The sequence below is a fragment of the Pristiophorus japonicus genome, unplaced genomic scaffold (assembly GCF_044704955.1).
Source record: "Pristiophorus japonicus isolate sPriJap1 unplaced genomic scaffold, sPriJap1.hap1 HAP1_SCAFFOLD_581, whole genome shotgun sequence".
Lineage (NCBI taxonomy): Eukaryota > Metazoa > Chordata > Chondrichthyes > Pristiophoridae > Pristiophorus > Pristiophorus japonicus.
In genome coordinates, this window is record NW_027254490.1 from 24538 (window position 1) to 49925 (window position 25388).

The window sequence follows — 25388 nt, forward strand, 5'->3', positions numbered from 1 at the left end:
TAAATGAGAACCTTGCTTTCACTTCCTGCTCACATCATTGTGACGCAGGGTTTCATTCACAGCTCTCTAACATGCAGCACTGCCCATCTTCTCCCAAACCCAAAGCGATTTTTGCTGATTGAATAGTCAACAATGTAGTCGATTTCTTTCTATCACTAAAATGAGAATGGTGGTACGGGAAGCAACCTGGGTTTTCTTTACACTTTCTGTACCCCTTTAGCAGAATGCAGCATCAGCTGCTTCCAGACTGCAGCCAATGATGAAGTGGTAAGTATAGGAAATTTCAGTTTTCTTGCAAATGATTTCTGGTAAAGCTTTGATTGGTGGTAAACCTGCGATGCAAATCGGTCACTAATAATAACTGAACAAATTCAGTGACTCGAGGCAGCCATATCTGGGTCAATATGACAGGAACTCGGGTTAAACTAAGGACAGGCCCCCTTGATCCGTGTGACGGGTGCAGTCTGCCACTATTAACCATTTGTATTTTTGTGCCATGAAGCAATGTCTGGAATTGCAGCTGATCCTCGGGTGAAACTGACACACCTGTGAATTGTCTGGTGTTCATTACAGCACAGGAGGAGGCCATTCAGCCCATCACGCTTGTATCGGCTCTTTGAAAGAGCTAACCAATTAATCCCAGTCCCCCGCTCTTTCCCCACAGCCCTGCAAAGTTTTCTCCTTCACGTACATCACTAATTCCCTTTTGAAAGTTATTATTGAATCTGATTCCACCACCCTTTCAGGCAGCGCGTTCCAGATCAGAAATCATGTGCTGACAGCTCTGATTTTTACTTGGTTTTTAAAAAGTGAATTGTAGGAAAATGTATTGCCTTGAGCATTGAATCATCATCAATAACTGCCAGCATGCATCGTGTAACCCAAGCTACAGCTGCAAAGTAAATAGCAAATATTAAACCTACACCTTCCAAATCTTACTGTGGCAGCTACTTAGAATGTGTCTTGAATTGGTATCCTCTGTTGCGATTACCTTCAGCCAACACAGATGGTTATTTGTGTAAGCATTATTACTCTTCAACAATAGAGCTTGTCAAAAACAGGACAATCTTGCTGGTGGGACTTGCCCATCTGAGGAGTAAGGGAGCCGACACTGGAACTATTCCTTACCATTAGTGATGTCCTTGCTCTGGTTCATTTCTATCATGGGAGCGCCTCCATCCCTGTTGTCCTGCTGCAGAGTATTATTGAGAACCCGGGCTTGGCAATGAGCCTCAGTGCTGTCAATAACGGTTAGCAAAGCCTCAAGTGACAACAAGTGAGTGGTGTACAGTTGCCCAGATACAGGAAAAGCATTCTGCAAAAAGAATCAGAAGGAGAAGTTCAGTAAAACTGGCAGAGCGGATGCAAAAGCTCTAAATGAACCACATTTTCATCAATGATTCAATGCCAGTTGATGTTCTTTTACACTTCATTTACAATCATAAAAAGCAGTAAATTTAGATAACAAGTTTGCACCTTAAAGAAAGGTAGGGTTGAAACAGGCTTGCATATAATGTATATATTTCATGCAGTGAAATCCTGAAGAGCAGGAACAATTGCACTAGTTGCTATCTATGACTTTGTAGTTCTGAAATTAATATGTTTCCTTGTAAAGTATTAAATTCCAATTAATAAATTGTGTATTTCCAGTAATTGGCACACACCAGAGTTGTTCTGTAGCAAGACTGTCTAAAGCCCACTTTCCTCAATTTTAGAATCACTCCAGTAAATTAATACTAAAGTATATTAGATATTGAATTTCTTAATAAACACCTTTACAAATTAGGCCAAGAAATATTACTTCAATTTGGCAAGAGACACCCTGCACTTGACTGGGCCAATAATGCCCTAGAGTCTGTTAACCAAAATGTACCTTGGAAAGAAGTTTGGTAAGATCTTCAAAAAGATTACAACAGTAGAAATCACAGTCAAAGTTGATGTACATCTCGGTGGCAAAGCTTGGGATTCGCCACAGGTGAACTAGTGCCTCCAAAGCCATCTCTTTCATCTCATATGGCATTTTGGGATTCTCCGAGGTGACTAATTCCATTAATTTTTTCAAATACATCTAGGGGAAAAAATACACCATAATTTTCCACACAAAATGTCAGTCAGAATTTCCAAATCCAATATAGAACTCATCTCAGACCTGCAGCTGCCTCAACAAGCAAGACACTAACCAGTATTTACACTGTCCCCAACTACAGCAAAACATATTCTTATCACAGTGCAAGTGGACAACAGAAAGTTTGCGTCTTGCTGAAAAATAGTTCATCCCTGCCACTATTGATATAATTTCTGAATCGAACGCAACAAATCAACTAGAATGAAGCATCTTTGTGGAAGGCAAAGCCTTTTAAACAATCCTACATTTGCCACATCACTTGTAAACACGCTAGTTGCAAGATAAATCGTGATTTCATACAGAATACTGGCTAAATGTAACTCTGGTCCTTCGTTGTTGATACATAAAATTGGCCCATCAGGAATAGGTAGCGAGCTTAAAATATTTCCCTAAACAAATGCATCTTGAAATCATCAAATCCTTTCTGCCTCACAGTGTCAGCCGTGGCTCAGTGGGCAGCACACTCGCCTCGGAGTCAGAAGATTGTGGGTTCAAGACCCACTCCAGGAACTTGAACACATAAACCTAGGCTGACACTCCCAGTGCAGTACTGAGGGGGAGTGCTGCACTGTCGGAGGTGCCGTCTTTCGGAGGAGACGTTAAACCGAGGTCCCATCTGCCCTCTCATGTGGACGTAAAAGATCCCATGGCACTATTTCGAAGAAGAGCAAGAGAGTTATTCCTGGGTCCAATTTTTATCCCTCAATCAACATAAAATTTTAAAAAAACAGATTATCTGGTTATTATCACATTGCTCTTTGTGGGAGCTTGCTGTGCTAATATTGGCTGCCGCGATTCCCACATTACAACAGTTACTGCAGACCAAAAAGTACTTCATTAGCTGTGAAGCGCTTTGAGATGTCGGTGGTCATGAAAGGCGCTATATAAATGCAAGTCTTTCTTTCTTTGTATAGTAGGCAATTTAAAAACAGCCCTCTTAAAGGAAACATTGAAGATGGTTTTGCAACTCGTTTACCAATAAAAAGCCATCATCTCCATCACTGCAGGAGAACAAGGAGAAGTTAATGGGCAGAGATCAGTGGAAAGAAGAATCGGACAGGACTGATCTGCTACTGCCTGTTTTACATCCCCCACTAAAGTTGAAAGTTATGCCCATTATTGCAGAGATCCATTTTATAACCCAATTATTCTGAATCAATGCCCTTTCAGGTCCAGCACATGTATATTCACCCCTTTCTGCACAGTTTAGCACATCTCTCTTTTTTTTGCCACATTCAGAATATAATCCTATGACAATGAAGATATCATAATTTGATCATCACTGAGTTTAAAATGAACAAGCATCAAAAATTCATGTGCAAGAATTTGGTCTCCTGAATTGAAGGACCGTATCTTAGCTCTCCGTAGCAAGGGATTAGGATGATCATCGCGGTCAGTTGCCGTGAATGCTGATTAATGGGGGCGAGAAGCAGGTTCGACCGAACGAGATTACTCAGCTGAAATTCAATTCCATCATTAAATTCCACCTACCTCAAGTTGAAATTTGAGATGTTCCCTCATACTCTCAAACAAAAGGAAGCACAGCCGAAGAGAAGTGGCATACAAATTAACACGCTCCACAATTAACAGCTGAAAAACAAAATGTGTAACACCTTTGTTGAATATCCTCAGATACAAAGTCACCAAATGTGCTCAGTCCATGAAATACCACATTCTTACCTGGAACAGGTGCCGACAGAGTTCATCTTTAACAAGGCCAAGCAATGATATATAGCTGGCAATGTGCGCCGATTCCAATGCTATCGTGAGCAACTGTAAACCCATATGAATCATTACATCAGAGTTGTGGCGGTCATGTGGATTGGTGAGGGATATAAGGAAACGGAATAGCTCCCGTATACAAGGCAAGCCATATGGAACCAGAGCTGCACCTGAAAGAGACACACTCATACATTAGTCAAAATTATAGCACAGAAAATGTCCATTTGGCCCCATCTACCTCATCTCAGCCTTTCAGTGTATTGTTCTATTCCCCTTTCTCTCAAGTACTCGTCTCGTTTCCTTTTGAAAGCATCTAAGGCATGTACCTCAACCACTTCCTGTGAGTAAAGACATTTCTTCTTATTTCCCTATTGGATTTAATAGTAACCATCTTGTATTTATAGCCCCTAGTTTTAGAGCCTGCCACACATGGAAATCTTCTCCTCACATCTACCCCGTCTAACCCATGCATAATTTTAAAGTCCTCTATCAGGTCTCTTCAAAGTCTTCTCTTTTCTAAAGAAAAATGCCACAACCTTTCAATCTGTGGAGAGAGAAACAGGATTAACGTTTCAGCTCGATGACCTTTCGTCAGTTCTTGATTCAGGATTAAAATTATTAGCAACCATGTTTTCACCATTTTGCAGTGTGTTTAATACCAGGATATACAAGTACCAACACAAACCTTCCTTCTGCGTTGACTGTGTAAACCTAACCCCTCGAGGGTTAACATAGTCCATGTCGTGTACTTCATGGATTGAAGCAGTATCAGACGTCTCTGTGAGGGAGTCACGATCTTCTAATACTTCTGGAATAGATTCCACTGATGCGGATTGAGTCTTCTCTTCCTTCGGTAAAAAACATTCCATTCTTCCAGCCTTCTAGGAAAAGAGTAAGCTTCAAGTTAACTCACCTGTACAGTACAATTATCTTTTAAATCCTTTAATCTGGTACATCTGTGAACAAGGCTCAAACTTCCTACTTGGTCAAGGGCTAACTGTCTACTTGAGGAATAGGAATCTCACCACCCATGGACAGCAAATGACCAACATTCTCATTTATAAATATCCTAATGAGTTTTTAAAACTTACTTAGCCACTACTGATGTACAGCAATAGGATCTTTAGTGGGAAGTACTCAAGCTCATCTAAGGGGTATAGATAAACTGAATAAACATTGTTTGGCATGGCCATAAGCTCTATAACCAGAAGATGCAGATTGACCTCGGAGGGAGGGCAGAAACAGGTAGTTCAGATTGAATTATATTAGAGTGGTGAATGTATGGAACAGACTACTCAGGGAGATGGTCAACAAGGACAGGATTGGTAAATTGGAGAGGCTAATAGATAGTTTTTTTGTTCAAAACATCAATCAAGTGAAAAGCAGCAAACCATAGTCATCATCAGAGGCAGTCCCTCGAAACAAGGATGACTTGCTTCCATGCCAAAAAAAAGATGAATTCACGGGTGTTTCGAATGAAGAACCCGAACTACATCCTCAAGGGTGGAAGATGCCTGTGTGTGGATTTTTTTTTTTTTTAAAAACGTGTGGTGACCATTGCACACCAGCCACCACACGGGCTTGACAGAGCTAGGTCTTGGTCCAGTGGCAAGGACTACCCAAAACAACTGGAGACCGGCTCTGCTGCACAGACCCAGTGCACACACATATCGCAGTGTAGGCTGGCCCGTGCTGCCCCTGGCCCTGAACTCACACCTCCCCCGGGCCCAAACACATCCCTCCACAGTCTCTCGCCGCTCGTTCGCCCCGATCTCGTCGCTCCTGCTCGACCTGCCCACGTGCCAATCACCGACCTGGACCTTTCTGATGTCACTCTTCACTGCTGTTGCCCTCCTGCACCAGCTCGTGCTGTACCCTGTAGTGGTATGCCACCATGCTGCTCCCAGGCCACCGCTCGCCTCTCCTTTTATGGCCCCGATCTGCTGCTGATGGTCTCTCGCAGGTTGGGGTCTCCACGCTGCTCCCAGGCCGTCGCTCTTTTTCTGGCCCCATAGTATGGTATTTTTTGGAACGTTAGCACCAGTCAGCTGAATGACTATCCTCTTTCTCAGCTCTGTTAATTCCTATGTTCTTATAACAGGCCAATAATGTGATACAGTATCATGGCCATGCAACCATCTTATTGGGGGAATAGAGAGTGTATATGGCAACTTCCAAACACTAACGAACTTGGGACAATGCATTGTAATGGTATCCCAGTCATAATGTTATCAAACTTTGGTCTTCTGTCAGCCTTGATTAGTAGCACTCTAATCTCAAGATAGAAAGCTTTAAGTTCAAGCCCCACTCCAGAGACGTGAACACATAATCGAGACTGGCACTCCAATACAGTAGTCAAGAACTGCTGCACTATCGGAGGTGCCATCTTCAGGATGAGGCTTTCAATGAAGGCCCATTTTGCTTATTTAGGTAGATGTAAAAAGATCCCATTGCATTACTTCTCCCATGTCGTGGCCAGCATTTATTTATCGCTCAATCAATACAACCCAAAACATATTATCTGGTCATTTATCTCATTGCTGTTCAGTAGACATGCTGTGGGCAAATTAGTGTGCTTGCCGACATTTCAAAAGCAATTCATTACCTGTGACATCTTGAAAAGCATCATAATAAATGCAAGCTCTTTCTTTCTCTCTACTACATTAATATATATTTGTAAAAAATGAAATTGAAAATACATTGGTTGAAATGTTATACATTATTTTTATACTCAAAGAAAAATTATTTGGCTCTGCCAGTGTACCACAATAAATGGCTAAAAGTAAAGTGAACACAATGAAGTGAACACCAATGGTTTTAGGATAACAACTGAAAAGGGTGGAAAATAATAATGAATTGTTAAAAAAACCTCTCTCTGCAGCAGCATTTACCTGAGACTCATGCTGAGTGTGTGGTTCAATCATTTTCTCTTCACCAGTCTCACTGAAAGGGGAGTTTGCTGTCGAATTGACCTGGTCAAGATCAGTAAGGTCTTCTTTTGATGTTGTCTTTGAAGAAAGTTCCATACCACTGTCTGTAGCGGGGCTCGAGACAGTGGACAGATTTTCAGAAACAGTGGTTGAAATGGAAGTTGCGCTGCTCGCAGACACAACCGAATGTTCCAAGAAAGGTGCTTCACCTTTAAAAGCAACCAATATATCATACATGTATATCTATACATCACAATTTAAAATTCTTAATTATCCATTCATTCCTTCAACTCAAAAAACTTGATGTTATATTTGCAAGAGTATCCAAATTATGAGCAATGGGCCATTTTCAGTTCACATTCCCCGAGGCAACACAGTTCTATTTCGGTATTTAATTTCTTATTCCTTGGTTTGTAGTGCATTTGGAAAAAAAACATTGTTCTTACTGCTATTGCTTTATTGCTGGACAAATCCAAAACCAGAGGATCTAGATCCACAACTCAAAATAGATGCAAATTAATGGGAACAAGATTTAAAATTTACAAGTGTCCCCTCCCCCAGGTTTCCACGGCAGTCAACAAAGACAAAAAAGGTTGGGCTCTCATTGCTTAAAGGAGTTCGGGTGTCATTATCCAACAACTATCGGAATAATTCACCCATACCTCTTCCAGAACTGTTACCGTTATTCTTTTCATTGTTTTTTGTTTAATTAGGAACCATATTGAGGGAGCTAGTTGGAAATGATTACAGATTCGGAGAGTATGTGAGGTGACTCAACCATTAACTCAGACTGTACAATTTCACTTCTACATGTATTTATTTTGTGCTCTTTCAAATTCATTCTCGGGAGTACCTCTAAGCCAGTTGTATGGAGAGCATCAGTGGTGTTCAAGAAAAACAATCGATTTTCCAAAAGCAAAATATGAAAATCAAATTCTTCATCACTGTAATGTATTTGCTTCATGGGTTCTTTGCTTAATAGTTCATAGCAGCATATTGCTATTAAGAACTAGTTGGTTTATTAGCAAAGGTTTAATAATCACACTACACATTACCAGTTCATCCACCAGGCTCACAACCACCTGCCTTATCGTGGATCCCTGAACCCAACTGGCTGGGGTTTTATTGAGTCTTGAACATCACGTGACTGGCTAAGCCGCTCCCAACTCAACAGCTCTACAAACCTGTGAGCATACTCACAGGGGCACACATTACAATTACTTTTTACAAAAAGGACTGATTGCAAGATATCCTTTTCAGGAACAAAAGGCAAAAAACTAAGCCATACCTGGATGATTGGTGAAGAGCTGAGGTACAGAACCTAATGAACTGTGCAAAACCTGGCCTGGCACTGACTGCTGCTCGAGGGGAAGTTTGTTGGCGTGACGAGATGGACGTGGGGATTTCTTTTGTTTTTTCCACTTTGACGAGTCACTCATTCCGCCCGCTCTCATTTTGAGCTGCAAGTTGAATTAGAACACAATATGATGTGAGCACAGCTTTAAAATAGTTGCATAGTTCCTTTTTCTGCTTTTCAATCGCAGTGCATGGAATTCAAAGTCAAATTGGTGGTGTTGTTTTTTTTGTTAAATTCATTTTAGAAACAGTAATAATTCTGTGTAATGAAATTCTCCCTTCAAGACTGCGTTACCATGCCTACACCACAATTAAAAATAAAAAAGAAAGTATAGCGCTGATCTGGGAGTGACCAGGTTATAATCAGATCAAGATGCTCAGAAGTGCTTGTAAAGTGAGGAGTGTCATTCTCTACTGGCTGGCATTTGTGAACTGAACTCCAGCATCAGATTTTATCTTTGAAATAATATTGTTTTAAAATATGTTGTTTATACTTTTTCAACTTTGCATGCACCCTCGAGATAAGATATTACATATCTAGTAGGGTCTTATTCATTCCTTGAATTAACTGCATTCCAGTCACAACAAAGGAGCCTAGCCTCGGTTGATTGGTTCTGGATAAATCACATGCTGAGCATACATGGAAAAAATAGAATGACGTTGTAGAGAGACTATCATGTCGTATACAATCTTATCACTTAAGCCACCACACCAGTTCACTTTGATCTGTAGCTAAACTGAAATTAAATAGCCATTTAACTAATCCCCATCCAAAAGCCTTGCAGAGCCAAATGGGTGGAATCATAGTCTGGAGGACGCATATTATTAAAGAACAAAGATGACTCGGGTAAAAAAAAATCTTTCTCCTTCACTACACAACCACCAGTCACTGCGGCAGCACACCAGAGGGCAAATGTAGGAATGGCAGGGGCAGCTGCAAGACACGATCTGCCAAAGGTGGTGTTGTGTGCTGCAACTAAATCTAATCAAAAAAATAACTTGGAATTATCAGGAGTAGTCCGTATTCTATAGGTAGTGTTGTATGGTGATACTATGGAAATTAAAGACTTCCAAGAAAAGCTGCCGATTGCTATAAATTTTACAATATTTTAACAAGAGCACTCGCCCAATAATTTATTCCACCAAAGGTAATTAAGTTCCACTGTACCATCTAAAACTAAATTTCCCGCAAGGCAAATCAACGTGACAGCTCAAGAAACTATAGGAGACAGATGTTCAAAGATCTGATGAAAACCGTATAAAAATGATAAATTTGAAGAGTTTTTTGGGGGGAGGGGGGGGATATCTTTTCATCTGAAGTGGTTCCAGGTAAGCTTAGTTTGTTCCATAGCATAAAAATACAGATTTATATACATGCAGCTTTAAAAATAAATCACAATTGTGCCATAGTGGACTACAATAGCCATTTAAAGCCATGAATTGTGTACATAAAGCAGTCTGCGGTAACAGCTTTGAGAATATTTTAAAAAAGCAAACCAAACACGAGGGTTTATTTCTAGAGGGATAGAACTGAAAAGTAGAGAACATATGCTAAACTTGTATCAAACCTTGGTTGAACCACACTTGCAAGTGCTGTGTGCAGTTCTGTTCGCCATATTATAAAATAGATTTAGAGGCACTGGAGAGGGTGCAAAAAATGATTTACAAGGAGGATACCAGAACTTCAAGGTTATTCCTATCAGGAACCCAGAGGCCTAGACTAATAATCCAGAGACGTGAGTTCAAGTCCCACCACAGAAGCTGGGGGAATTTAAATTCAGTTAATTAAATAAATCCGGAATTAAAAAGCTAGTATCTGTAATAGTGACCATGGGCTCAATTTTCCCCGAGCCCGTTTTCTGGCGTTACTGCCAAAGTTGCACCGCTTAATTAGGTAAATAAATACGCCAGAAAAAAAATCTCCGAATTTTCCCCAATGTTTGCAGATGCACAGCGTGGCCAGTCGCCTCAGGGGGTGGAACCTGCGGTCTGCGCTGGACAAAGGAGCCGGGCCTTCTGTGCATGCGCGGGGGGGGGGAAACTGACATTCTTAATGTCGCTGAAATGGCCGCGCATGCGCAGTAGAGCTCAGAGAAAGGCGAATGGCAAGCAGTGTTGGCTTGTGAATGGCAGCCATGAGAGGTGGCAACAGAGAATGGACAGTCAGCATCAGGCCACAGGACTCATTTTAGGTCCTTCGAGACTGCTCAGCGGTAAGTAACATCACCACCTAGTTTGGAGACTGGGCTTAAAGGACTCAAGTCAGAGATAGGCAAAATGAATAGGGAGAGTAATTATGACAAAAAGTAGGCATGACGAGAATTTCAATCACAGGAAAGCATTACAGGAAATAAGTCTGACAGTTTAGTGGAAGAGAGAGGGAGAATGAGAGATAGAATAGAACAAATTTGAGTGTGGAATGGCATCAAGATTACAATACCAGGCAACTGATGCATCTCTCCAGAGACTGAACTTATAACTACCACCCAATACCATCAAAGATCAGTGATGCAAACCTAACGCAGCAATTGAAGTATTTCCTTGTAGTCTAAAGAGTTTCACTGCAAATGCAAGAACAGTGATGTTCTACTATGCAATAAACTCTCCATTTTACTCGGGTTTGTACTTAGAGCTTGCTCCCTCCCCTGCCGAGCCTCTCTGGTCGCGAGCTAGTGCCGGTCCAGATCCTTTCCGCTTCCCTCCCCTATCCCAGGCCAAATGGCCTCCGATGTACTTACCTGCGTCGATTTCTTTAACTCTCCGCAAAGGTTTCTCGAGAGGCCACGTATGCTGGCCTAAGTCGAAATGGAGTAACTATCAGCTGGCCAAAGTTGCCTGAATGGCCAGAATTCGCGTAGGTGGCTGGTAACGCCCCCTTTTGAGGAAAAAAATTTACCTAAAAAAATGTAACTAAATGAGTTACACTGGTGCAAGTTGATTGGGGAAACTGGGGATTTTTAAATTAGGCCAGAAAAAGCAGACTCCAAAAAAAACGGCACAAATACTGGGGAAAATTGGGCCCCATGAAACGACCAGATTGTCGTAAAAACCCAAGTGGTTCACGAACGTCCTTTAGGGAAGGAAACCTGCCATCTCCACCCGGTCTGGCCTATGTGTGACTCCAGACTCTCAGCAATGTGGTTGACTCTTAACTGCCCTCTGAAATGGCCCAGCAAGCCACTCAGTTGTACCAAGCCGCTATGTCAAAATCTGCACTGTGGGAGACCCTTCACCACACGGACTGCAGCAGTTGAAGGTGGCAGCTCACCACCACCTTCTCAAGGGAAATTAGGGATGGGCAATAAATGCCGGCCTTGCCAGTGATACCCACATCCTGTGAATGAATAAAAAATAAAAAGATAGTCACTAAAAAATCAAATAGGAAATTCAGAAGAAACTTCTTTAACCAAAGAGTGATGAGAATGTGGAACTCACTACTACAGGGAGTGGTTGAGGCAAATAGTATTGATGCATTAAAAGTGAAACTGGACAAGCATATGAGGGAGATGGGAAGAGAGAGTTATGTTGCTAGAGTTAGATGAGGAAAGATGTGAGGAGGCTCGAGAGGAACATAAACGCTGGCATGGACTGGAAGGCTTGTTTCTGTGCAGTATATTCTATGTCATTTTATGCAACTGTAAGGTGAAACTGCAAATGCTGAAAAACAAACAAATATTCGAAAATGTTGGTCTGTCAACATCTGAAAAGTGACAATCAACATTGACGGTTCCGAGCCTTTAGTTTTGATGAAGGATTAATACCCAAATCATTAAATCATCTTTCCTTCTACTCAGGTGCTGACAGACCTTCTCTGCATATTCAGTATTTTTATTTCGACTTGAGCGTATTCAAATTAATTTACATATGCAATCCAAGAAAGAAGCAAAGTTGAATAAAACTGCAGAGAGTTAATATATTTTTGAAAATACCTCATTTGCAGTTCAAATGGATCGTTGCAAGGGAAGTAAATTAAACAAAACTATAAATGCGAGTCACGCAAGGGATATAATCAATTCACTTTTTGTTTTGAGATTGCTGTAGGAGTGCGATCTGCAAGAATGCACTTACTAAGAGAGCACATTCAGTTTCAGTATATGTCACTCTCTGTGCACCCTCTTTCCCAATTGCGGTGAATTCCTATCTCTGTCCAGCTTTAAGCATTCCCAACAGGATGCAGCAATCACATTTGCTCCAACTTTAACTGCCTTCTTGCTGAACTGTGAAACAATTGTAAATCGCCTTTTGTGTTTTCTGTTGTCGACCCACATAACTCGTGGATATCAAACAGTCCTAATCTTTACCAATATTTAAACAGTTCATTTGTGGTTTTCGAATGTTGAAACATGCTTGTAATCATGACTAGTTTATTATGAACTTACTATAATTTTTATACTATTTGCACTGTTATATTTTCTTCTCTTCTGCCTTGTTTGTACAGTAATAGAACTTCTATTTTCCTTACATTATTAATCATGCCCACCCTGTTCTTGCTGACAAGCCCACTTCTGGTGTTCTTTTGGTTAAATACAGCGATTCTACGTAAAATCTCTAAACAAGCCAACACAGACCCTCTTGTGCAATAAATCAGGGCAGCATCATTAACATCTTCACTGTTCTTAGTTCACTCTCTTTCAAGAGAATTACAGAAGTCTTCACAAGATAATAAACTTTTTATCCCAAAGATTAAATAGATTTTCTCAAGTCCAATTCACAAGAAATCTGTGCAAAACATTTATCAGAATGTCTGGTGAAGAGTTTAAAAGACAATTTATGATTAGTACAGAAAACTGAGCACATGTCCCAGCAAATCTGCAAACAAATTCTTACATGTTATTATGCAGTTATGTATGGAGTTTGTCATTTATTCTGTGAACATGTTCCAAGAAATTTGATAACGGAGAAAACTGCTAATAACTTAAATTAACTCTGCCGCTCCAAAGATCCTGCCGAATGATCTCCCCTATGCATTTTAGATCACAGTCTCACTTTACAGAAATTATTTTTTGCTCATAGATTTATACCTATATCAGCACACATCTGTAAATCTATACTTTCACTACCTAAATCTGTTTTAGGACCTCCAGACTCCAATCCAAAAATTCATCTACAGAGCTGACTGTATTTAAATATTGTGTCACAAAATTTCACCAGTAGTAGTAGTAATGGCAATTACATTTGTTCCTGAAGCTTGTGCTGATATGATATAGAAAACGCAAGATTCCAATAAAAATACTGTACAGGAGTAAAGGAATGCGCGCGCACACACACAAAATGCTCTAAAGCGGCACTCAATGCAAGAATCAAACCTTGTCTGCTGAATGTTTTACAATACATTGTAGATCTAAATTGTTAGTACAGGCTTCAATGTGGTTTGGTAAAGGCAGAGAAATGGTGTTTAATGCACACACCCTATCTACAGGTGCTATCAGTAAAAGCGAACTATCTCTGGACACCAGATCTCAAGCAGTCCAGTGCATCCACCAGTATTATCCAGGGTGACAGATCAATCCAGTGCTCAGCCAGTGGTAGTTTCAAAGTGGCTGGCATTTGGCGCATTGGGTGCAACATTGTGGTGTACACTGATGATTGGAATTGTGGTGTTTATTGGTAACTGGAACCGACACCCTGAAAAACAGGCATGGCAGAACACAAATGGCCTGAAAGCAGTGTCTGTTCTTGCAGAGGTACACTTAATTCGATATGTGCCCAATAAATGCAGATATGGTATTTCTGGGGGAGGGTGGCACGAATCAAATGCTGAAGTAAAAATGTATTTTAAATTAACTTTCAATAAGCAGTTCTTACATCACAGAACTTCCAACCTTTAAGATAAAGTTACAGCTATTCAACACCTCTCCCCCTCAGTGTAAATGCAGTTAAAGCCTTGAACCATCAGGAAAGATCTGGTGCCCTTCCACGGACTGACACATTTGGCATCCTTACCTGCACTCGTTTGTTTTTCCACAAGATAGTGTAAGCCTCGGAGGAAAAAATTGCAGTTGCCAGTAAATAAAAAAATATAAGTTGCAAAATGATTTGTGATAAAGGGGTTAAAAAAAATGAAACTTAAACTCTAAACTAAATATAATGTTCAGTTACTTCATTAATTAAAATTTGAAAACTCGTGAAACTAAAGATCCTCATTATAATGCACCCTTGTATGAATTTAAGACTGATATTCATGCCTTGGGCTATCCATTTTAGCCAAACTCCATTTGAACAAGAAGCCCCCAAAACATGAGCACCACATCATGCAGAACTAAACACAAACCATGCACCATATTTAAAGGCTTTATAATGAGGACACAACATGACATTTCAAAGTTCTACCTCTTCACCTTACTTGGAATTACCATTTACCTGTACTTCAACAAGACAAGCCAATTACAAAAGTCTAAAGTGGAAGCTCAACTATTGTTTATATACATTATGGTAGTGCTCGTTTGCAAATACCAGCAATGCACTTTGTGCTCATCTATTTCTTATTCAACGATATACCACCTTGGATACAGAAGCTATGTATTCTGACCTTCAGAGAGAAGCTAGAATATTTCAGGTTACATGCTATCTTACACATGCTCCAAAACCATTTAAAAGTTCTCAGCATGCTTACCCATGCATACAAGAAGTGTGGTTTTATTTTTTTTAATTTATATATAGCGGGAAAGTAAAGTATTCTGTGCCACAATTTTGCAATGTATACAATAATTTAATCGGGATGCAAGTTCTACCAGTACTGGTGGAAGTACAACTTGTATTTCTACGGTGTACTTCACATTAAAAAAAAGGTCCAAGTGGTTTACAGGGATGAGAAAAGATGGACACACTATGTAGTAAGAAAATAATAAAAATTTGGGGTGGCTGAAGAGAAGGGGGTTTGGGAGTGTTTTGTAGAGGACACAAGGACAGTAGTTGAAAGTATAGCCACTAATGATGGAATTGAGAACAAAGAGTAGTCCGGTGTCAGAGGAATTACGATGCATGCAGGAATGTCCAAGGTGGAGGAAAACCTTCAGGTGTGATGGTGCGAAGCCGTGGAGGGGATTTGAAAGCAAAGACGAGAATCTGAACATCAACTTGATGGTGGAAAGAAAACCAGTGGAGTTTGGTAAGGATGGGGGTGATGACATTGCAGACGAGGATGTTCAAAGTTAGATTTGGTAGAGAAGGTGTAGGTCAGCTTGCCAGGAACCGGATAAATTGAGTGTCAAGGTGATGATGGCCTAGATTAGGGTTTTAGGAGCGGTGAGGGAGATGGGACAAAAGTAGTCCACCTTGTCAACATAAAATATATGATGTAGAAATCTCAGTTCAGGATTGAACAGGATGGAAAAGCTTATCTTCAGGTGGTAACCAGGGAGTTGATTGTGCCCCAGATGAGTAAGTGCTAGCAGCAGCCCAAAAGGGTGACTTCTGTTTATCAACATTGAGTTGAATGAAATTTCAACTCATCTAACGGCTAATGTTGGCCAGCTCGCGACAGCAAAGTCTGTAGTTCTCGATTCCAGTTCTGGTGAATGAACAATGCTGGAAGTGGGGGATAAAAATTGAGGTCCTAATCATGGCTCTCTCAGGAAAAACAACAGAAGGTACTTGAGAGGCCGAAGAAAGAGGAGAGGAATGAGAGAGTGAGAGAAAAAGAAAAGTGATAGACACGTGAAAGTAAGAGTGTGCAGGAGAAGAAGGTGAGGTTTTCCTTATTCTGCACTTACACTGCTCTTTCCGAGTCCTTGAACTCTTTGGAACGGTGAAAATCTGGGAAGAATTCCAAAAGTTTCCACAATTTCCAAGATGCCTACACCACAGTGAAACAGTTGTATAATTTAAATGGAAATGCTGGAACTGAAATCAGCTGTGGGACCAGCAGGATTATAACTTCAAACGCAAAGGTTGACTTTGTTCGCACCATCTTCCACCGCATCTGATCTGAAGTTCCACATGGTTCCACTACTGATCTGAACTAGCAACACTGTCAGATCAGCCAGGACTACAGAAACATGCTTGATAAAAGAGGTTGAGCAATTTTGCACTCTCCATATGTTTCTCACACTTTGTTCACAATCACTTGCTACTTCCCCGATTTCAAAACAACACAAACTTTATTACAAGTACAGCACTGGCATCAGATATGAACTGGCAGGCAACATTTGTTCTCCCTATATAAAACCACATACACCTGAACCTTGGAGAATAATTATGGAGATTGGTTATCTGTACAGCACTTGCACCAGTACTTAGAATGACTCTCAAAAGAAGGGAGAGCAGGTGAGATCACTGGATGCCCAAGGTAATTGTTAAGGCTGCGTTGCTTGCCTTTTACCAATTAAAAAAGGGCACGCTAGATTTTACTTTGGAAAAACTCCAAAGGACACTCAATCCTCAATTTCCTGTCAGATAATGATTTACTGTCATTGCACCCTTTCAAATGTTTTTATTCAAAATTCTGAGCTCTATGAGAAACAGTGAAGAACCAATGCCAAGCACAACGCAGTCAAAATAAGATCTTAATGCATACAAGCAAAGAAAACACACAAAAACAGGATGGAGTAAATTAAACACACTGCTGTATTTAAGCAAAAAGCCACTGTGGACTCAATCAAAAAAAAGTAATATCATACTACCTTCTTCATACTGGTTCCCACAAAACTCTTGGCTTCTTCTTTAAACTGAGGTAACCTATAGAAAATGAGCAAACATTAGAAAATAGCAGTAAGAGAATCAGAGAACAGCTTTTATTTTTTTTTAAATATATAGATATGATATATAGATATCTATAGCATACGCGTCAGCGTCAGCCGCGGCTCAGTGGGCAGCACTCTCGCCTCTGAGTCACAAGGTTGTGGGTTCAAGTCCCACTCCAGAGACTTGAGCACAAAAAAAAATCTAGGCTGACGCTCCCAGTGCAGTGCTGAGGGAGTGCTGCACTGTCGGAGGTGCCGTCTTTTGGATGAGACGTTAAACCGAGGCCCCTTCTGCTCTCTCAGGTGGATGTAAAAGATCCCATGGCACTATTTCGAAGAAGAGCAGGGGAGTTATCCCCGGTGTCCTGGGCCAACATTTATCCCTCAATCAACATCACAAAAATAGATTATCTGGTCATTATCACATTGCTGTTTGTGGGAGCTTGCTGTGCGCAAATTGACTGCCGCGTTTCCTACATTACAACAGTGATTACGCTCCCAAAGTACTTCCTTGACTGTAAAGCGCTTTGAGAAATCCAGTGGTCGTGAAAGGCACTATGTAAAACCAAGTATTTCTTTTTTCTTTCTTCATATACATTTTATGTAAAGAATCATAGATAGTATAGGAGAGAAGGAAGCCATTCGGCACATTGAGTATGCGCCGGCTCTTTCGACAAGCAATCCAGTTAGTCCCACTCCCCTGCGCTTTCCCCATATCCCTGCAATTTTTTTCTAGTTCAAATATTTAAGTTCAAGTATTTATCCAATTCCCTTTTGATGCTACTATTGAATCTGCTTCCACCACCCTATCAGGCCGTGCATTCCAAATCCTAACATAGACAGGCTTGCGGAATGGACAGACACATGGCAGATGAAATTCAACGCAGAAAAATGCGAGATGATACATTTTAGTTGCGTAAAAGTTTTTCCTCATCGTCTCTGGTTCTTTTGTCGATGACCTTAAAACTGTGCCTCTGGTTATCGACCCTTCAGCCAGTGGAAACAGTTTCTCTTTATTTACTCTATCTAAATCTTTCATAATTTTAAAAACACATCAAACTTCGTCACCTTCTCTGCTCGAAGGAGAATAACCACAGCTTCTCCATCTATCCATGCAACTGTAATCCCTCATCCCTGGAATCATTCTAGTAAATCTTTTCTGTACCCTCTCCAAAGCCTTCATGTCCTTCCTAAAGTGTGGTGCCCAGTATTGGACACAATACTCCTGCTGGGGCCGAACCAGTGTTTTATGTAGGTTCAGCATAACTTCCTGGCTTGTGTACTTTATGCCTCTATCTATAAATCCCAGGATCTTATACACTTTATTAACTGCTTTGTTATATTGTCCTGCCACATTCAAAGGTTTGTGCACAAGCACCCCCCGGGTCTCTCTCTTCGTGCACCCCCTTTTGTTCTATTTAGCTTTTATGGTCTCTCCTCATTCATCCCACCAAAATGTATCGCACTTTTCTGCATTGAATTTCATCTGCCATGTGTCCACCCATTCCACCAGCCTGTCGAAGTCCTCTTGAAGTCGATTATCTTCCTCACTGTTTACTACACTATCAAGTTTGTCACCTGCAAATTTTGAAATTGTGCCTTGTACCCAATGTTACTGCTGAGCAGCATGGCCGCGTGGTTATCTGCAAGTGCCCACGCAGACCGCACAGCGGCTTTTCCAGTCTCGATACCGTGCATGCGTAAAACTCTGAATGGGCCGCGCACTGGGGGATGCAGACCACGCAGGAGGCAGTGCAGCGCAGCTTACGGGGGAAGTTGCCTGTATCCCCAAGTCATTAATGTATATCAAAAACAGCAGTGGTCCTCCTACTGAACCCTGAAGAACATCACTGTGTACTTCCTTCCAGTCCAAAAAACAGTCATTCAGCACAACTCTGCTTTGTATCTCATATCCATTGCTGCATTGTTTAAAAAGTCTCATTTTGCATTAGTCTCGCTCATGTTTCGAGACACCAAAGACATGATGTCCTTTTAGAAGCAGAACCTGGAAATAACATTCTTGAATGTTGAATGTCGGATGCCCCCAAAAGTTTGTCAACATCCTCTGCCTGCTCCATGACGACATGCAGGCCGTGATCCTTACCAACAGATCTATTACAGGCCCAATCCACGACCGGATCGGGGTCAAACAGGGTTCCGTCATCGCCTCAAGCCTCTTCTCAAGCTTCCTCGCTGCCATGCTCCACCTCAGTCAACAAGCTCCCTGCTGGAGTGAAACTAAACCACAGAACCAGTGGGAACCTGTTCAACCTTTGCCATCTCCATGCCAGGTCCAAGACCACCCCAACCTCTGTCTAATTACATCACATGGTCGATGGAGGACTTCTTTTTGAATGAATGACTCACTGGTCACAAATTACAATATACTTTACTCCCACACATCCATTACTGTCTAACCAATATACAGATGCCTCTGTTTGCTTTGAGTATTGTTACAAGATTGGTAACAGAAACTTAAAATTAAAAAAAGGGAGAAAGTGTTTCTCTAAAGTTTAAGCAATTACTTATTCCACATTCAGAAACAACTAATAGATTAGGAATTATTAGCTGAAATTTAATTTACTGTGACAGAGTTCATAAATGCACTGATACGCTGTACCACAAATCCATAGGGCAAGGGGTCTCCCATCCGTTCTGCATAAAATGCGTTTACATCTGAGAGAGGCAGCATCAAGCCAAAACCAGACACTTCCTCATAAGTAGCGATGGAAAATTAGACAATGCATTTGCTTGGACAATGATCATTCAAGAGTGGCATCAGGAGGAATTTGGGAGTCTGGTGTCTGCTTAACTAATTGGCTGAAAAAGGGTTCATAGCACAGGAGAAAATGTGGTAATTTCAAAATAGTGGAAAACAGCATGTACAAAAACCTAAAAAAAACAAAATCTTTGCAAATTATTTGAAGTCACTTATATTCTTTAAATCCCATAAACTATCAGGGGCTTGCTTTTTAAATTATGCCTTGGTACAGACTCAACACACTCTTGTTTATTAGTCGACTGTAACAGTTCATATTTAGTACTTTATAAAGTCAACCTGTAACTGAAATATAATCAACAACGAGTGAGTGTGTCGAGGCACGATAGGACTCTTAATTTTATTCTGGTTGCAGTACCCACGTACTCCTTTAAGAATACTTAATCTCTACAGCCATTAAGTGACTGCAATTTGTGTCAATTGTGCTGCTTTATTATAGAAGAACTCAATACTTAACAGATCAGTCATTAGGTGGGTGGTCAAAAACAAAAGACATCAGTGTAGTGCCCAACAAGCTGCTCCACAAACAGAGCTTTAGAATAAACAGATCTGATGTACTAAATCCCACCGTACAATTTAATCTTGTATTTTACCACTTGTGCCGTGATTGTCCTAATTCCACAACATCTGTTCCTCTCATAAGCTCTCTTCACCAGCAATGTGCATGGAACAGAACTACCAAGAGCAATCATGTGAATACAAAATGAGCACCTCTTTCAGGTCCCCAACATCCTACTGAACAAAACTCATTAGAGAAAAGTCATCAAGTATTCAGCAAGATGTACTAACATTAAAAATCACACCCGCACCATCGAAAGGTGTCTCTGCTTCTATTGGCCCACATTTCTCTGGTCTTAACTGGGTGCAGTAAAAAGTTATGGACTGGTGCTAACCTTTTGCATGTTACACAATAGCTGATACATCATAATTATAGCACTTCTCACATCCAGAGCTTCAGAATAATCCACAATATATTACAGACTGAGAAATGTTGATGCAACCTCACCACAGAACACATGTACACACAATACTTGACAAAACAAATGACCACATTTTAACAGATGGCAAAATTGCTTTTGAAATTGAAGAAGATTTTCGTTTATATTGCATGTCTGAAGAACTCAGTGGTGACATTTGGAAATTGGCGGTGAAGTTAGAACTGTGGCAGTACGCATTAAATAGGTTGTTAGCAAAGAGATGACAAATGTGGGCTGGAGAAGCAAACTGAAAATCAGAAGCGGAATTTGGGGTGAGAGCAACAGAGAAAACAAAACTGTCATAGTGAAAGCAAAAATTTCATCAACAAACACAAGCACGGTGACAATTGTTCTGTGGATTAGACTTGAACAAACTTATTGAGATGCCTTGCTTCCAATAACCAGAAAAGGAACTCACTGAAGCGTTTGATAATTACCAAAGATCAACATAGTTATACTCTCAGAAACAGACAGAATTTACATAGACTCCACAGCACAGAAACTGCCCATGCAGCACAACTAGTCTATGCCAGTGTTTATATTCTACAGGACATTCCTCCCACTCTAATTACCTCTTCCCACCCTGCCCCCATTGCCCTCTATTCCCTTCTCCTGCATGCATTCATCAAACAGCCCTTTAAATGCGTCAATCCTATCTACTTTAATCATTCCATGTGGCAGTAAGTTCCACATTCTCATCACTCCCTGTGTAAGAAAGACTTGCATTTATATAGCGCCTTTCATGACCTCAGGACATCCCAAAGCACTTTACAGCCAATGAGATACTTTTGAAGCGTAGTCACTGCTGTAATGTGGGAAACGCGGCAGCTAAATTACGCTCGGCTAGCTCCCCCGAACAGCAATGTGATAATGACCAGATAAGCTGTATTTTAGTGATATTGATTAAAGATAAATATTGGCTAGGACACCGGGTATAACTCCTCTGCTCTTCTTTGAAATAATGCCATAGAATCTTTCACACCCACCTGAAAGGGCAGACATCTCATCACCTCCGACAGTGCTGCATAAGTAGAAATTAGCACAGGTGACCAAAAGCTTGATCAAAGAGGTCGGTTTTAAGGAGCGTTTTGAAGGAGTAGAGAGAGGTAGAGAGGCGGAGAGGTTTAGGGAGGGAGTTCCAGAACTTGGGGCCCAGGCAACAGAAGGCACGGCCACCCATGGTTGAGTGATTATAATCAGAGATGCTCAAGAGGGCAGAATTAGAAGAACGCAGACATCTCAGGGGGTTGTGGGGCTGGAGAAGATTACAGAGATACGGAGGGGTGAGGCCACATAGGGATTTGAAAATAAGGATAAGAATTCTGAAACGGACCAATTTATCATTTACAATGGACAAAATCTGAATCCCAAACCAAATTCACACACTTCAATATATTACTTGCAATGGACAAAAAAAAATGACACTTCAATTGGAAAAATAGCATCCCCTTCTAAGCAACTGATTTGTTTGGGATTCAGGATCAGATAAAGAGCACCCGGAGGATCAGCAGAGCCAGAGCTATATCAGATGACCCCGCCAGTGCAGTGCGGGCAATCCTAAGTCCACTTGGTCACGAAGCCACTCAGCTACACTCCAGCCAGTCATCCTGGTGTGCAATGTAACAGTGTCACATTCTATCACAATTAACAGAGAAATTAAATTTGAGTGCCGGAATGAGCTGCGGTATTAGCTGCAGATGAGCTAACTAGCTTGCCACAGCTGATCCTGGAAATGAAGATGAAGTTGCTTGGTTTACTGTGCTTTGAAGAATAAATTGAGCAGCCACTTTGAACAGACCCATTCGCAACCAGTCAGCTTACACTGCACATGCATGAAATAAGTCAAGAGGACAAACTGCCCTAATGGCTGGAGTACCACCCCAAAAGGGATTTCAGCAACAAACCAGATAATACATCACCTGCCTGTCAGCTCAACGAGGGAAATGGTAGAGGGAATGGAAGAGGAGATTTGAAGATGGTGAAAAATTATGAGGCAGGAGATGACAAAGATGATCAAACATTTTTTAAAGTTTAAAAAAAACAGAACTCTGAACCAAACTGAATAAAAACATTTTTTTAAACTTTAAACAAATTACACCCTGTGGATCTTCACAGCAGGGTACACAGGGAAAAAAGTTGCAATCTACCTCAATATCAAACAACATACCTGTTCCAACAATATCGCTGGTTCAAATGAAATTTTTTTTTAAAAAAGCCTCTTTAGGTCAATTTTTTAAAAATCCTCTTACATTTGCACTGCTCAAAAACAAAATAGCAAAACCAGGATTAAATGAAAAAAGTCCACGTTTTTTTTTATTAAGGTATCAACACACAAGATAGCTGCCCTTGGTTCGCCCCAAGGGAGGGCTGTGACAGGTTAATCTCAGTATTCTACCTTGAGAACAGCAGCTGCACCATGTCTACCAGTGTGTGCTCAGCAGATTTCCTCAATAACTCTGCAGAGAGAGAAAACAAATAACACAGGTGTCATTATGCATTGTGATATTATCAAGAGGCTCCAACAAGTAGACCTCCCTCCTAGTTTTGTTTACCAAGGATTAAGCAGAGCTTATTAAACCATTTTAAATTAAACTCGGTGCATTTGTCTGACACAAACAGAAGGAAGATGGCACTAGAGCACCATCAGCCATTGTGTGAGCAGCTGTCTGTTTATCCCTTCAGAGCACTAAATGCCCTTTTACTGGTTTTAAAATAAAATACACATATTTCTGATCGCATAGCTGCAAACATTACCGATACATCTCCAATGGTATGACATTTATAAAATAGAATCTGGGAGAAATACAGAACCATTTAACACTTCCCACGGACCTTACTCAAAGGATTTTTTTTTAAAGTGATGAAGTGCTCGGTTAGTACCCGAAGGGTTAAATTATAACGGCATCCTTCAGCTAGAATGGAAAACTTAGAGCAACATGATGCTGCAAAAGCCCTTTGATGACCTGCACGGAATGCAACCAGACTTTTCACACCACACAACTAGCAATGCACCTTCTGTACAAAATAGTTCTTATGATAAATACATCATAGGTTAACTAAATATCATGAAATAAACATTCCTAACAAGATGCAACAGAAATGTGTTCCACTATGGCTTAGCAATTGGCCAGTGGCATCTTCCCTCTTCATCTTGTTCCACTATAGACTATTTATAGTCACTTACACTATGCCTATTATGGGCCGATGTTGGGATCAGACTGTGCAGATATACTAAATCCAGCTGCAATAAAAATAATTTTTCACTGATTAAGGGCCATTAATTTTACAGTATCTCTCAGAACTTAACATTGCTCCTCCACAGCCCCTGTACAGTTGAACTCCTGACCCTAGCTGCTTGCCGTAAAAAGTGGTCACGCAAGGCCAGGCGTTTCTGCACTGCGAGGGATGGGGCGGGGGGGTGGAGCATGAATAAACAGAGGAAGAGTCATGTCCAGGCTGCCCTCACACATCTAAGTGAACTCAGTCCGAACAGCAAAGGTGGAGACCCGGAATTAGTTCTCCTGCCCTTGTCGCCACGGTTAGAGAAAAAATATAAAAATAAAATAATTTCCTTGTCTGTTGTCGAATCAGTATGTTTTCTAGTCAAGGAAAAATTGCTAACTGGTTGGGATTACAAAGTAATTTGCTAATTAAGGATCAGAAGAAGGACTCTGCGACAGTGATCTGAAGCCATGGTTATGGCCTTGAAACACCGGCTATTGAAATAAATACTCATTCAATTTTCGATGGTAGTCTGTTTTGTTTATGGTTGGCTTCTAATGTTGGGAGCAACTGCCAATATGGACACCAACCCAATGTGTATTCAAGTCTTTCATACAAAAGGATTAACCATCATGGCATTTTCCTGCAGTTTTAATCAAGAACTTACCTTGAAGCTCTGCGTGGTGCACAAGAAAACAACACTTTTAAGATGCTTGCCAACAAAAACAGCTTGCATTTATATAGCGCCTTTAACATAGTGAAACATCCCAAGGCCCTTTCACAGGAGTATTATGAGATAAAAATGACATCGAGCCACATAAGGAGAAATTAGCGCAGGCTTGTCAAAGAGGCAGGTTTTAAGGAGCATCTTGAAGGAGGAAAGAGAGATAGAGAGGTAGAGAGGTTTAGGGAGGGAGTTCCAGAGCTTGGGGCCCAGGCAACAGAAGGCACGGCCACCAATGGTTGAGCGATTATAATCAGGGATGCACAAGAGGGCAGAATTAGAGGAGTGCAGAGATCTCAGGCGGTTATGGGGCTGGAGGAGATTACAGAGATAGGGAGGGGGGTGAGGCCATGGAGGGATTTGAAAGCAAGGATGAGAATTTTTTACATCCAAACTATAATTAAGACCTGTTTTATTCAACGAATACAGAAATGCTCAGTGTTTTTGCAAAATATATTGAATATACTCATATATAGAATATATATAGAAAATTTTAGCAGTTTATACAACTGAAAATGGAAGTATTTTTAAAAGGTCACAAAGTTTATTTTGTCAATTTTAGTGGGTTATTTCAAGAAATAGGTAATGTTTCTGATTTTTTTTTCCTGGTTAGAGTCGCACTCCTTTGTTAGAGGACTCAAACCAATTGCAAATAACACAGTAAGTAAGTACATACCAAATTAATGCAAGCTGTATGGCCAGAGTAAAAGAATATCCTGTCAGCAGTGGAAAATTACACTCATGCAAAGACCATCATGCTTTCTTTGCCCTAGTGGCCTGTCACACTCAACGGCTGCAGAGCACCACTGGCAGTAGAACACATTGTACATAAGCTAATCTGGAGAGCAGAACCCACATACGTCCATTACAAG

At 40.8% G+C, this 25388-nt stretch overlaps 1 protein-coding gene across 1 annotated transcript in view; it reads right to left on the reverse strand.

The window, feature by feature from the left end:
- Window positions 1-25388, reverse strand: part of LOC139255058 (Golgi-specific brefeldin A-resistance guanine nucleotide exchange factor 1-like) — a 190584-nt gene that overhangs the window by 23572 nt on the left and 141624 nt on the right. Inside the window, exons 7-15 of the mRNA XM_070873861.1 lie at window positions 22966-23026; window positions 16755-16809; window positions 8066-8237; window positions 6739-6986; window positions 4533-4728; window positions 3806-4017; window positions 3617-3715; window positions 1874-2068; window positions 1129-1315 (exon numbers count right to left, since the gene is read on the reverse strand). Of these exons, the coding sequence (XP_070729962.1) occupies window positions 1129-1315; window positions 1874-2068; window positions 3617-3715; window positions 3806-4017; window positions 4533-4728; window positions 6739-6986; window positions 8066-8237; window positions 16755-16809; window positions 22966-23026 (1425 nt within the window). The remainder of the gene's footprint in view (window positions 1-1128; window positions 1316-1873; window positions 2069-3616; window positions 3716-3805; window positions 4018-4532; window positions 4729-6738; window positions 6987-8065; window positions 8238-16754; window positions 16810-22965; window positions 23027-25388) is intronic.